Here is a 14,392-nt window from a genome sequence, read left to right on the forward strand (position 1 = left end):
AATGCCGACTTGGAATACGGAGTGCCAAGGAAATACTACCATATTCTCATGCTCAAGACGTGAGACTAATTAACGTTTGGCCCATGTTCTTCTAATTAACTTTCCTTTGCAAGAAACATTACCCTCACTGCTCCCCCACCTCCAAAACACGCAGAGCCAAACCCCCAAAACAAGGCCAATTAAAGGAACAAACTTATATCATTTCAGCACCCCCCTACTCCTACAAACGCCACGGTTTCTGGTGACAGCTTCTAATGATTTCTTGAGTGAAATACAGTATCAGTGGGTTACACTAGGAAGTTATCTAGGAAGCTTTTTTTTTTATTGTTATGTAGTATACAAAAATGGGCCAAGTTGGCTGCATTTAGGGTTCATCAACCATTGCAAATGATTCTTTGAATGTTTGGGGTTTGGTAAAACCTAAAACACATTTTGCCAAGCACTTTTCCTCCTTAATTTTTCAAACTGTGTATTTTAGGGAAAATTTGATCCATATGGTTTTGATTCATTTACTCTTATATCATTGACATTTTTTTTTTCCTACGGAGCCATTTGATATCCAAGAAGCTTTCTGAGCCTTTCCTACGTTCATTTTAAGCATTTTCTTCCTTAAAAAGAGGAAGTCCTCTTTGTAACCTCAGAGGCTATAAATTTTGAGTACTCTCTCAATTCAGCAATACTTAAAAATACATTTGGTATAAATCTGGATTATTATGAACACATTTTATGTTTAGAACAGATGGGCAGATTTTCGTTTCTGGTTTATGAGTGAAACCAATGATAAAATAAGAAAATAGGCTTAAATTACAAAAAAAAGTTTTGTTATAGACAACTTTTAACTGTTATTAATAAATCCCCACAGTAAGATCTATGTTCAGAGGCCTCATTTCAAATTTTGGCCAGGTCTTGTGTAAGATGTAATTGAATAACCAGTACACCTGTCCTATTTCATGGATAATGTACTGAGGAAAGAAAAAATTCTCATAAAGATTTGTGTACCAGGCTTAAACATGCTTGAATGTTTGCTCACCACTCAGCACCTCAGGAACAAAGAATAGGTCTGCAGATCTCATCAAGTTTATCGACCATTCATCTGTTAAGTCTGGTTGAATCATCACAGCTTTGTGGGGATGAGATACTGCCTCTGAAACAGACCCAAGAAAGAGCAGATATATCTTTACACTAAGGAGATTGTGGTTAACGGTGGAAGACGTCAGGATAAACTTTTGTTCTTATTCACATTTTATAAAAGAAAAATTTTAACTCCACCACCCATGCAGTTACTTTTAAAGAAAAATATTAAAATTGAGATTATCAGTGTGTAATATATGTAAATTGCATATTTGGTGTCAGCTACGCTTATTAGGCAGCTTCTCCATTTCATGCATAAATGTATTAGACTCTGTCGTGGTTCCATCTCAAATCAGAGTTCAATTGCTCAGCACCGTTTCTTTTGACAAACATTTGTTACTCCTGAAACTTACTAGGGAGAAGCATTTAAGCATTAATATGTGTACACAGAACTCAAGACTGCTTTTGATTTTGCTCGTCGTTTCCTGGACCACAGTGTTCACAATTATCTCAAATTCCTTAGCTGCAAGGCAAGATGAAGGATTTTTGTCCATCGGAGGTGTGCGGTTTACTGCACGTCAGTTTGTTATGCGAATGGGGTACAGTCATTAAGAATGGTTGTGATGGGTACTTTTCTGTTTCGTATAGAGAGAATATCCTTTTCACTGTGGTATAGCAATTCCTTGGTCTTCTTTAGTACTGTTGATACATGTAAAAGCAGTAAGATTTACCCTGATGGCAGGGCCAGCTCCTGTTTCAGGAGAGCTATTTTTCTGCACATTTTGGGCACACATCCAGAAGCTACTTGATGCCAGGCCATTTGTTTTGTCCATTTCACACACAGGTTGCAGATCCTGTGCCCTCAACCTACCTTTATCATCGTGAAGAACCAGACAAACAGGTGGCCCGCCACCAACTCATTTCCAAACAAAGGCACTACCTTTTTACAATTTCCAGAAATTCATCTATGGAAGAAAAAGGAGTGCTTTTGATTAAAGAGATTGATTGGGTGTCAAACAAAGCTTGGACAGAGAGACATTCTGTACAAAAGTGGCAGCCTCTCCGAAGCTTCAGCCTCTTTCTGTTTCATTTCTAAAGCAATTCGTGAGCTCAAAACCAGGGCTGCAGAAGCCTTTTACATGTTTATGAAGGCTCAAGGATGTTTATGATCACAAATAAGCCCATTTCAGCTACACCAGAGTAACCACTGGCCATTTGCATGTTTCCATTCCGCCATATTAGGTTTTCAAGATATTCTGCTTGGTGATGAAAACATTGCTGCTAATCCATTTGTTGAATCAATGCAGGCTGTAATTGACCTGGTGCCTTTGGTTTTTCGCCGAAGGCTGTGGTTGCTACCCTTAAAGAGCGTGAGGAGAGCCCTGGTTTATGTCAGCTCTAGCCACAGCCTCTTGAGTTAGTTGGAGAATTGTGAGAGAAGCAAGTACCTGGCCAAAATCTCTTTTTTAAAGAAAGGGAGGGAGCAGCAGCCACCAGTGACTGAATCTTACATCATGTCACTGAAATGAGCCACAAGAAAACCTTTCTTGCTGAATTAAAATTTTTTTGTGAATTAAATTGATTTAAGTAGAAATTCCATCAGCTACTTTCTCTTGTACATTGGACAAAAAATGTAACAACCCCAAGGTATTTAGGCCCATTTGAATTCCTTTAGCCATTGAAGAGAAAAAAATTGAGTGTGATTGCTTGGTCCATAACTAAGCTACTGGAATAAAAAGGTTTTCTTTTTCGTCAGTAAAACATAGGAAAGCCGTGCTGAATTCTAGTGTGAGGCCAATGGTCTGAATCAACCCTTTATATGTGGTTGGAATGCAACGTAAAGCTTTTAATTTATTACTGAATTTGCAAAATGGCAATATCTATAGAAATCTCAATACTTGCATATTTATTCAATTAGAGGCTGAATGTGTGCTTTGTACTGCAGACACAGAAGACTGGATTCAGTCATTAGTTGTATACTATTTTTTTTTTTTTTAAAGAATCTGTCTCTGCAAAACAGTCTGGGTTTCATCAGAGGTGTATATTTTTCAATGTATAGTGTAATATTTAAAAATTCCTCTTGACATTTAGCTAGAGTTCAGTAAACTAGAGTTTCTGAGATTAGTGATTGTATTGTCTCCACTGATCAATGGAAAAGATGGTAAATTGGGAGACCCTTTGAGATAGTGCATTTTGTAGAATCAAAGGGTTGTGTTTCTACCTTGCGGGGAATATTTTGGGGCTGTGAGATGACTGGGCAGGCTGTCCTCAGCACTGAACTAATGAAGGATGCAGGCATTATTTAAAGAAATAACCATCTTTTCCCTCTCCACAAAATACTGATGTCTCATTTGGGGCAGCTTGCATTACAAAATCCAATTAAACGGTTGCCGATTTAAAAAACCCTCTATATCACTTCTTGGCCTTTTGGCTAAGATCAAGTGTAAAAACCCTCTAAAGAGCTGACCCTCTATATGTAAGATTCCAAGGGAAAATATCTAGTTCAGTATGAAGCCTTCTATGACACTTGTAGGCAGAATTTCTTGTTTTAGTCTCTTTTGATGCCACATTAGGGTGTTTATACCTTGTTAAAATAAATACCACACTGTATTATGACATATCCATCCCCCTTTGGACCATGAGCTTATAGAGCCATGATACTAGGTCATAATCGTCTTTGAACACCCAGAAACCAAACAGCGCCTCATAATAAAGCCTTGTTCCCCAAAGTGGGCTCTTTGGAATAGTGGCTTGGGGAAGAAGGACTTTGAGTCAACGATTTGGTAAATATTTCAAATTATATCCCTTTACCTTTCAGAGTCCCAGTGCACATTAGCCTACTAAAGGCTCTGACAAGTCTTGCAGTATAGAAACATGTTTGTTTAACTCAGTGTTCTCTGATTTAACTGGGGATCCCTTTTGTTGAGTATCAGACTACCAAGTTTTGAGGAACATTTACTAGGAAGTGCTGAATGAAAAAAAATGGGTAGATACCCAACTCATGATTTGTCCATTTCTAGAATTGTTCTTTAAGTTTTTTTCACTAGTGAATGTTTCTTCTATTTAACGTCTGATGTTATCTCCTGCTTCAATACATTGTCACCCTCTGCGAGTGACCTTAGCAGAAAAAAGAGTGATTTTAAAGAAGCTATAAACTGCTTAATAATGTTAAGATAGGCAGAAAAAGGGAGTAAAAACAGAGAGAATTCCTGTTTAGTGAACTGACGGCCGTGTGGGTATAACTCATTGATCTAAGCAGGAGCCCCAAAGTCAAAAGCACTAGATTCCAGTACTTAACAGCCACTCACTAGCTGTGTGTCTTCAGGCAAGTTGCTTAAACTATCTCAGCTTCTGTTTCATCCTCCTGTTAAACTTGGGAGATATTGAAAAAGAGTCGCCCTATAGAGCTACGCTGAGAAACACAGTACTTAAAAGGATTAAATGTATTTTGATAAAGTGATAATACTGTTTGTTGCAACAGAGCTCTCATTATTGTTTGCTGAAACATATCACGCAGGCCTCTGACAAAAAAACATAACTTTTCTTTGTCCCTGATGAGTAAGACAAATGTGGAAGCTGAATACCATCAAAGGAAAAGCAGTTTCTTGGTGGACTGGAGTATTTTAAGGTATTCTACTCAGACATTTTAAAGACCTAAGGACACATATTGGTGTCCATTCAGAATGCAGTCATTGTAATGCTACTGGGATATGATACTCCCCAGAAATACAATGTACAGAAATTGGTTTTGTTTGAGTAATTCAGATCACAATAACATGAGAACCCACTACAATGAAAAGAAGAGGCAACCATCCTTCATTCCATGGGGCTAAGAGTAGGGAGGGGACAGTGTTGTCCTATTGTTTCCTATTCTTATTCTTGTTTTGATTTATTGAAATGTAATTTTAAAAATTTATTTATTTATTTATTTTTAGCTGCATTGGGTCTTCATTGCTGCATGCGGGTTTTCTCTAGTTGTGGTGAGCAGGGGGCTACTCTTTGTTGCGGTGCGCGGGCTTCTCACTGCAGTGGCTTCTCTTGTTGCAGAGCTTGGGCTCTAGGCACACGGGCTTCAGTAGTGTGGCACACAGGCTTCAGTAGTTGTGGCTCACGGGCTTAGTTGCTCTGCGGCATGTGGGATCTTCCCGGACCAGGGCTCGAACCCATGTCCCCTGCATTGACAGGCAGATTTTTAATCAGTGTACCACCAGGGAAGCCCCTTGAAATATAATATTGACATGAACTCATTTTTAGAAAATGTACAGTCTAGCTTTTATGATACTAGATAACCTCAAAGGCAGGAGAATCTTATGAACACTATGCTTCTCTCTCACCAGCAAAAGAGAAAGGTAGCTAAAACAACAGGTACAAGGTTTTAGAAAGTAAGGGGCAATCTAAGAGTAATTTTGATTTAACTGATTGGGGAGTATTCTTGTTATCACTAAATTACAAAGACTCTATTTTGTCAAGAGCTGTAGGAGCAGATTTAATTTCTGTAGGACAAAGAACTCTGTATATGGCCTCACTGTGGGTCCTGGATGTTGCCAGATACTTCAAGTTGCCTGGGAATAGGAGACATAGCCACTGCCCAATTTGTGATCAAGAACACAAGTAAGTTTTCAGGTAGAAAAGCACTGCAACATCTTTATTGGTCCATTGTCCCTGGAGTCGGGAAGGTGGGGAATTAAAGTAGGTAGGACTTGAGCTTACTGGAATAGTAGCTTCTGGTCCTTAGAAGGCTGTATTCTCAGATGTTGTCCCATATGTATAGAGTTGTTACAAATTTCCATGCATCTTAAATGAAGGCTTATTCTGCCTTAACACAAAACCTGTGAAACAGGGCAGAAAACACTTCCTGAAGGGTAAGTTCATTCTCAGACTTTTGCAAGGCTGTGCACTGCTTTCCCATAGTTAATAGAAGCAATTTTCCTGATATCTACTCGTTAAATCAGTATCACTTGATCTTTTCAGTTGGCTCTTTTCTCTGTCCTAAGAACTTATCTTCCTTCACATGAAGAGAAGTGTAGGGAAGTTTCTCTTCTGTAACCTTCAGGCATTTAGTAGATGGAGTCTTATGACATGGACTTTGGGCAGCCACAGAAATATTTGCCTGCATCACACATGATCTGGAAGAAAGAAGAAATTTCACTGTTGAGCTGGGCAAATTTTTCCTCCCTCAGTAGCCTGGAAAGTCTGCCCTACACACAGTTGTAGTATTGGGTGGAAGGGGAAGTTTTGGGGAAGTGAAGATACAGTGTAGCCCAGCACCCCTATGCTTCAGAGGGGCAGTGTGGAGGTCCTTCTTTCTATTTCTTGTCTTTTCTTTTTTTTTTTGGGTCCTTCTTTCTAAAAGGTAACGTGGACACCTAGGTTATTGTAAAGTTCTGCGTGAATCTCAGACAGAACTGGGCAGTTAAGATTCAGCAAGGTGTGTGTTTAAGAATGGTTATTAGGTGAATCAGCCCTGCATTTTCTTGAATGCAGGCTTAGCTTATGGGCAATTAGAGATAAAGTTTTAAGCACCATCTCACTGAAGGGGATGCCCAAGTGTAGAGCTTTTCCCTTTCTATATTTGGAATCCTAGGTCTCAAGAGGTCAATTAATATTTAGCAAAGTGTCCAGAAGTAGTCATAAAATTAAACCAAGATATATGCTTAATTTTCTACAGTCATGTTTTTGAAATGGTGATAGGTTTGAGTGCTTACTCTTTAGAGGGCTACTGTTGTTTCCTGAAATGAGAAGAGTTAACAGCAGGTAATGTCATTCCTCTCAGAAAGAGTTTGAGACTCTCTGTGTTAAGTGATGAATGAGGGTATCTGACCCACATCTGTTTTACATTAGAATGGAACATTGCCCTGACATCGTTAGGAGCATTTGTCAAGATTCCCTGGACAGAGCTTCTGTAAATTACATGCTGCAAATGTGTCAGGGTCAGATAAGAGGATATCATTAACTCCCCCAAGTTTACTCAGGGCTCTGTCAGTCCATCTTAATATGCTAACAGCCAACAATTTTCCTTGAGCCGTTTTGCTATATTTTTCATTCATAGAAGAAAAAATATGTATGCTACACCCTACCCCCCCAATATCACACATGTTCTTTTCTCATAAATCATATTAATTGTAGACATGGTCACAAAGCATATTAAATGCAGGCATGCGTAAATGAATTAAAACATATGAGAATTTTATTACAGCCCATGGTGGGTCTAACATAGTCAAATACCAACTGTATGAACCATACTTTTTCATTTAGGTGAAATGAGCTTTTTCTTAATGGGCTTTATTTTATTGATAATAGATGGACACGATATGATTGTTCATCATTGTCTAGAAGTAAACTCTGTATGTGTATATATGTCTCTTGCAAGCCATTTCTATGCTAATTTTTTTGCCTAGATTTATATTTTAGTCATCAGTCTCTAAAGAATATTGCTATCCATTTGACAGCTTAGGTCTATTGAGAAATAGGTATTCTAAAGAATCAATAAAGTAAAAGTCATTCTGTAACTTGTCACAGAGCTGGAGATTAAAGCACATATAACAGAATTTAACTGAGAAGGTACTCAGTGTGATCTTTACAAATAAAACTTGGAAATATTTGCACCGTATGAACCACACTTGTCTGACATGCATACTTTTTCATCATGTGTGAAACATAGCTACTTTAAAATGTTAGCTAAGGATTAAAGTAAAAAATAAGTGTGTATTTAGCTGGACATTTTACATGCACTGGTTTTCTATCTGCTTAGGTAAAGGTCAGCCATGCCCTTCCCGTAAATCTGGGTGGGTGAGAAGGTCACCATCCTTACCTTGCTAGAAACTTCTGCCTTCAGGCAACTTCCCTCTTACAGCTTTCAAACAGACAGGGCCAAAAAATCTAATTATTTAGATGCTAATCAACTGCAGGATAATTCCCAAGGCATTTGAATCTGAAGACAACATTTTCAGGAAAATCTCCGCTGTTCAAGTTTAGGGTTAGTTACAGCCTCAAAGATAGAGTCGCTGATATTTAAGCATAACATAACTCCAGTAGTACCCGTATCAGAAAAAAACCACTTGCATAAACATTTGAATTTTTTGTTTGGTTGTGGGAATAAATTATATCCAAATTTTAAAAGTTTATAATCATTAGCCTTTTGAGAAAAGTGTATAAGCTATTAAAAAAACCCTTTACGTCATACAAAGCTGTAATTCACAGTGGTTTTCTAAAATGCAACTAAATGTGTATTATTAAATGTTAAATCAGAAAAGCATCTGATTACTTAAGAGCAAAAACGTAAATAAAGACATGAACCAGGATTCCTGCTAAGGAAAAAAAGAAGCGCCTAGACGTACACCATAATTTGCTAAATCATTTTAGATTCCTGATAAGCTCTGAGCACTTTCAACTGATGGCAAAATCATAACACTTAAGCCAAGACGGATATTTTCCAGACACATTGTTTTAAATGTAAATCTTAGCTTGACTCATAGTTTTTTATCTTTTATATTTAATCTTACAATAGGAAAATTAATTCAAGAGAAATATGGCATGAAGCAATTGTAAAGAGTTAGTTTTTCCTGAACCATATAATCTTCCAATCAAGATATAAACAACTTATTTGGAATTCTGAAACTTGAGAATGAGCTTAAAAAGATCTTCAACCAAGTCTCTAATAAAGGGAACGACTGAGGAACCAGCAGAAGTCCCAGTTCACGATTCTAAGGCTTGAATTTGTTTTTAAAGGTTAGCCATAAAACAGTTTAGAAACGGTGTCTGGGAAGTGTTTTGGAGGTAAAAATTTACTGATATACTTAAGAGATTTTTTTCCAGATGCCTCACCTAAGAGTTGTACTCAACTAAAAGTTAAAAAAAAAAAATCCTCCTCCCACCTCCATTCCCAAGGAGACAGAACAGAGATCTTTATAAAAGGAAAACTTTTCCTGTTCATTGCAGTTCCTGGACTCATCTGACATTTAATAAGAATGTGATTGATGTTCAGTAGACAGAACTGATTAGCCCTGAGTCTATTTCTTTTCCTGTGAAATTGTTTGTGAAAGCCAGGCAATTGTGTTTCTCCTACCTCAAATTAAAAAATAAAATAAAATCAGGCAAAAATGCCATCCCTGTAATAGAAATAGCTTATTAATGGCTTATGAGGAAAAATCCCCCACTTTGCAACCAATGGAGATTTTATTTTAGGCTTTGAATTACAAATTGCTGTAGGAAAAGCTTATATGAAAGAGATCCTGACAGTATTCTTAAAAAGAAAATATGACTGGAAGACATTCCATGACCATACTGGGGGAGTTCTAAGAAGTCTGTTTACCAACTTTGTGCAGCAGAAAGAAATTTCCATAGCTTCCCTTGAACCACATTAAATAGCAAAATTGCTTTTAAAGAAATGTACATAAAAATGTAATGGGACCCTTCCGTAGAGATTTGAGGTTTTAAATTATGTTAGGGGAAAGTAATGCATTTTGTATTGATATAGTTATTTTTCTTTTCCAACACAGATTTCCTTTTTAATTTTTAAATAAGAAGCTGTTACAACGATATACATTTCTCAAGTTTTCTCAGTGTAAAATATTGAAATAAATTGCGTTAGTTGTCATTATTCATTAATTTCCATTTCAGAGCAAATGTAGGGAAGTATTGGTGCCTCTTTCCCCATATCCTCGTCCAATTCTTGAGAAAGAAGTCATGATTACAATGTGTGACCATCATGGTGGAAAGAAAAACTCCTGGGAGAATATCTGTCTCTAAGCAAGATAACGGGTCTCTGGTCCTCTTTACTTCCTCACATTAGCTTCCGCAAGTATTGGGCTGCTGAGCTAAGGGCAGTTGCTAAAGCAGGAGCTGTCACGAGCTTCGGGTGTGTGACAGTCATAATAGTGACGCGAAGATCCATCAAGCATCCCTCTTATTCCATTCACACAGCAGCCATCCCTCCTGGATCATGGATCATGAGCTGGGATGTCTTTAGGACACTGTGCCCTGGCACCTTTAAGGAGCTGTCTTTCTCTTGCCCTAGAATACAGCCTTGGCAAATGGTAATGTATGTTCTCCATCCTCCAACAAATATATTTCAAGGTCTTCCTGTCCTAAGATATTTTCTAATTCAACAGCTGCAAAAAGTTGCTACGTGAACATCATCAGCTGAATTTTGCTTATAGGAAGGACTCATTTCTTCTCTTTTAGGATCTTCATGATTTTTTTCCTCCCATGTTCAGAATTATTGCGGCCTTCAAAGTTATGCAAACAAGAAATATATGGCAGAGGATTAAAAAAGGTTTATCACAAAAATGTACATATAGCTCATGGGAGAGTGTGCATGTTTTGAATAAAATTCTATTACTCTTCAACTGTGACTGTGTATAGAGTATTCCATTTCTTCCTTAAAGAGGTATACCGTTAACAGAATTTGAAGTAAGTATCTTCATGAAGGACACTACTAAAAATATATTTCCTTTTTATCCAGTACCACTGGATATTTTTCTTTGAATTTATACAGTTACAAAGTTGCTTTTCCTAGGTGCTTTTTAAAAAAAACTTAGCACACATTATTTACACAGTAAAATATTTGTGCCCTGTGCCATAATCCCCCTTTCATTAAAAATATCACATTTTTAATATTTTAATTTTCCTTGTCCATTCTTGCCCATTAGACCAGTACACAGAGAGGTACTCCTGATTTGAAAGGAGTGTGTTTGGCACTGAACAACCTCTGCTTTAAAGACTTCTCTTCTAATAGACGTTCGTAATTTGGGCTGAAAGAAAATATTTAATAAATTAGTATATCAATTGACATTTATGAATTTTCCAAGTATATACTGCAAAATCATGTACATGAACTCAAAGAAAGGCAAAAAAGAAAAAATATATATAGATGGAAGAACATTCAGGAAATAAATGCATTTGGGCCTATGATCAGGTTTTTTTTAATGAGAAAATGAAGTAATTAACTTACTGTAATCAGCGGTGTATGAGAGCCCCATGTTCTGGTGACTTTTCATTCTCCTTTAGCTGTGACTCCTATTCTTACTTTGCTCTGTGACTCTCACTTTCCCCTAATGCCCAATAAAACAAAGGTATGCTCTGAAACATACGATTTTTTTTTTGAATATAAGTAATTTTTAGAGATTTTGAAAAATCTCAAGCTCAAGAAAATTTTGATCCCTTGGAATGTCTTTAAAAATTTCGGTAAGACTGTGTTGCTTTCCCCGCACCAGCCCCCCTTCCCATCTGCTCACACATAGAAGAAATCAAGTGAAAGGGAGACAAGGAAATGGAGAATAGAGACTTGCCCGGGTGGGATGGTGAGGAGAATCATGGCTTGTTAAAATGGAGGAAGAAAGGGTAATCCATAGAAGGTGGAACAGATTCTCTTTTGCTTTCTCTTTTTCTTTTCTTTTCTTTTTTTTTTTTTTTTTTTTTTTTTTTGGGTTATGGAGGAAGAAAGGGTAATCCATAGAAGGTGGAACAGATTCTCTTTTGCTTTCTCTTTTTCTTTTTTTTTCTTTTTTTTTTTTTTTTTTTGTCTTTTGGGGCTAATTGAAGATGGATCAGTTTAAAGCTTTATTTCAAGAAGATTTTGTTTAGCTATGAGGATTATGCAAACCCTTCCCAAAGGGGATTGTGGCCTCACTGGTTTTGGAATCTAATTTAGGAAGCTTTCTGGAATGCGAGATTCATCCCTCCCTCCTGCCTTGCTGGTACCCCTCCATCCAGGATCCTGTGGCCTGAATTACCTTGGTGGATAACCCAAGACCTACAATCAGGGTTGAGTTTCATTACTGCCCTCTCATCTTGCTCTTATTTGTACACTTTAATCTCCATATGGTTCAAACGTCTTAAAATACAACAGGACTAGGATGGAAATACGGTGCAGTGGTGGGTCCCTGCATTGCAATACTTTGTAAGCAGGTGATATTTTCTGGAAGCTCTTCACTTAGCAGTCGATTTCTTCTGCAATTGCTTTTGGAGTCCTGCCACTGACTTGCATGAAGTTGAGAAAAATCACTTCCTCTCTTGGGTGGCAGTTTTCCAGATGCAAAATTAATTATCTACTTTCTTCCATCACAAGGTGTTGTAAGGGTCATTGAGCCTGTGTTTGTGAAACTTGTCACCGTGCTAATCGGAAAGTTGTTTTGTTATCACAGTTTTGTTTTTTTAAAAGTTTGCTTGCTCTCCAGGGTTATTTAAAAAACCGAGCAGACTTTTTATAACATGTTTGCACTTCAGGCTCTTTTTTAAAGCACTTCTTATGAAAATGTTAGTCTAGAGAAGAAATGAAAGGATTAGGTAATGGGGGCAGTTATTTGGAGAATCATTTACCATTCATTCATTCATTCATTCAGTACCTAATATGTGCCAGCCCTCTGTGAGGTGCTGATGATATGAAAATCGGTAGATTACTCCCCTCAGAGCTCTCATAATTCGAAGTAGGTGACCAAGTACTAATTACACAGTAAGAGGGATGAGGAAAACGCAAGGGAATATCAGGGAGGGTGTACTAATTTCTAATTACTGAAGAATAGCCAAAATGGGGAGTGGAGTTTTCGTGAGAGGGAACTATGAAAAGAGACATAGAGATCTCAAAATACACAAAAAGAATTTGATTTGGATTCAACTTAAAAAAAATATATAAGCAAATGCCTGTTTAAAATGACATGTGAGACTCCCAGTTGTAATACATGGTTAAACATTATTCGATACGAACAGATACAATTTCTTCCTCCTTCCAACCTTCTGTCCCTGTATCCCTCCTTCTTTGAATTTCCAGTATGATTTTATCACTAGGGGCATGGTGTCCTCTCTCTCCCACCCTCTCTCCTTCCTTCTTCCGCTACCCTCCTTCCCCTTTCCCCCTCTCCTTCTTTCTGAAACTGCAGTCAGATGTTATCACTGGGCATGATGTAATATCTCTGCCACTTTGAATGGAGGTCACCGTCTTCGGGACAGCTCTTTAACAGTAGATTTCCAAAGAAGTAAAACTTAGCCTTTTTCAGTTATCCTTTCAGCTACAGGCTAGGGTCTGGTCCTCCCTGCATTCTCACTTCTTCCTAATCTGCCCGTTTATTTTAGGTAATGGGACTCCTGACCAACCACGGTGGGGTACCCCATCAGCCCCAGACCGACTATGCGCTCTCGCCTCTCACTGGGGGCCTGGAACCTACCACGACGGTGTCGGCCAGCTGCAGTCAGAGACTAGACCATATGAAGAGCTTGGACAGTCTGCCAACCTCTCAATCTTATTGTCCACCTACCTACAGCACCACGGGCTACAGTATGGACCCTGTCACAGGCTACCAATATGGGCAGTATGGACAAAGTAAGCCTTGGACTTTCTAGGGGGTAATTACTCCTGTAAGGGTGGGACACTTTAACTCTTCCTTGAGAAAGGGGAGCTGCCAGCATGATTAAGCCTTCCATCCTGGTATCAATTTTGTGGCAAAGCCAGCTGGTTGTTCCAGCAAGGGCTTCCCAGTATAATTATTTTCTTAACTGATGTCAGCAGCATCTTGCGGTTATTAATTGCTGAGACGTGAAAGCTGATTGCCACTAGGTAAAACACAAGGGTTGGCCAAAATGAAATAACCTCTGGCATTAGAAACACATGTTCTTAATGAGGTCAGCTCAAGGATCATATGGGGTATAATCCCAAGGACACAGAGTTCTGTCAAACTTGTCTTAGGAATAAAAATATTCGTCTCGATCCTTTGATACCTCCGTATTAAATATGACATTGTCAGCCTGTAGCTGATTTTGCCCCTTGCTGTGAATTGTCCCAGCCTGACCTGAAAAGCTGCATGTGTTTCCTTACAGGTGCCTTTCATTATCTCAAGCCAGATATCGCATAAGTGAACTGTCCACTTGGAGCTTAAGCTGGCCCTGTTTCCGGTCTCCACAGCCTAGACGTGAAGAATCTTCTCAGAAAAAAAAAAAATCACCCTCTTGGGGGGCAGTCTCGACAGGAGACAAAGGAGAATGATTGATTTTCTTTCTCCAGTAGTTGGTTTCAAATTCTTTTGAACGTGTTGGACAAAAGCAGTGGAGAAAAGGAAGATCCGGAACAATAAAAGACAAATGCAACATTTTAAGGCAATGATTTAACGTGGCTACATATCAAATATCCCAACTCTTTAGTGCTGATGATCAAGGAGCTAAAACATTCCATTTGTGTGTGCGTGCGCGCGTGTGTGTATATGTGTGTGTGTGTGTGTGTGTGTGCGTGTGAGATTTATCTTGACTGGTTTGGGTAAGCAGAATGTTCTGAAAATATAGTCGGAGAATAAAGTATAACAAGTTTGATGTCCAATGCTGACACTTCTACAAC

General features: G+C 38.2%; 1 protein-coding gene across 4 annotated transcripts in view; it reads left to right on the forward strand.

The window, feature by feature from the left end:
* The window catches only part of PAX3 (paired box 3), a 98,214-nt gene extending 84,079 nt beyond the window's left edge, over window positions 1-14,135 (forward strand). For 2 of the 4 annotated variants that reach the window (XM_007464339.1, XM_007464340.1), the window contains exons 8-9: window positions 13,141-13,387; window positions 13,882-13,960. In XM_007464339.1, coding sequence (XP_007464401.1) covers window positions 13,141-13,387; window positions 13,882-13,916 — 282 coding nt within the window. In that variant the 3' untranslated portion in view covers window positions 13,917-13,960. Of the gene's footprint in view, window positions 1-13,140; window positions 13,388-13,881; window positions 13,993-14,068 lie in introns of those variants that run through there. The other 2 variants (XM_007464338.1, XM_007464341.1) reach the window with 2 other exon arrangements.
* The last annotated feature ends 257 nt before the right edge of the window (window positions 14,136-14,392 follow it).

This window comes from Lipotes vexillifer, unplaced genomic scaffold (genome assembly GCF_000442215.2).
Source record: "Lipotes vexillifer unplaced genomic scaffold, Lipotes_vexillifer_v1.1 scaffold782, whole genome shotgun sequence".
NCBI lineage: Eukaryota > Metazoa > Chordata > Mammalia > Artiodactyla > Lipotidae > Lipotes > Lipotes vexillifer.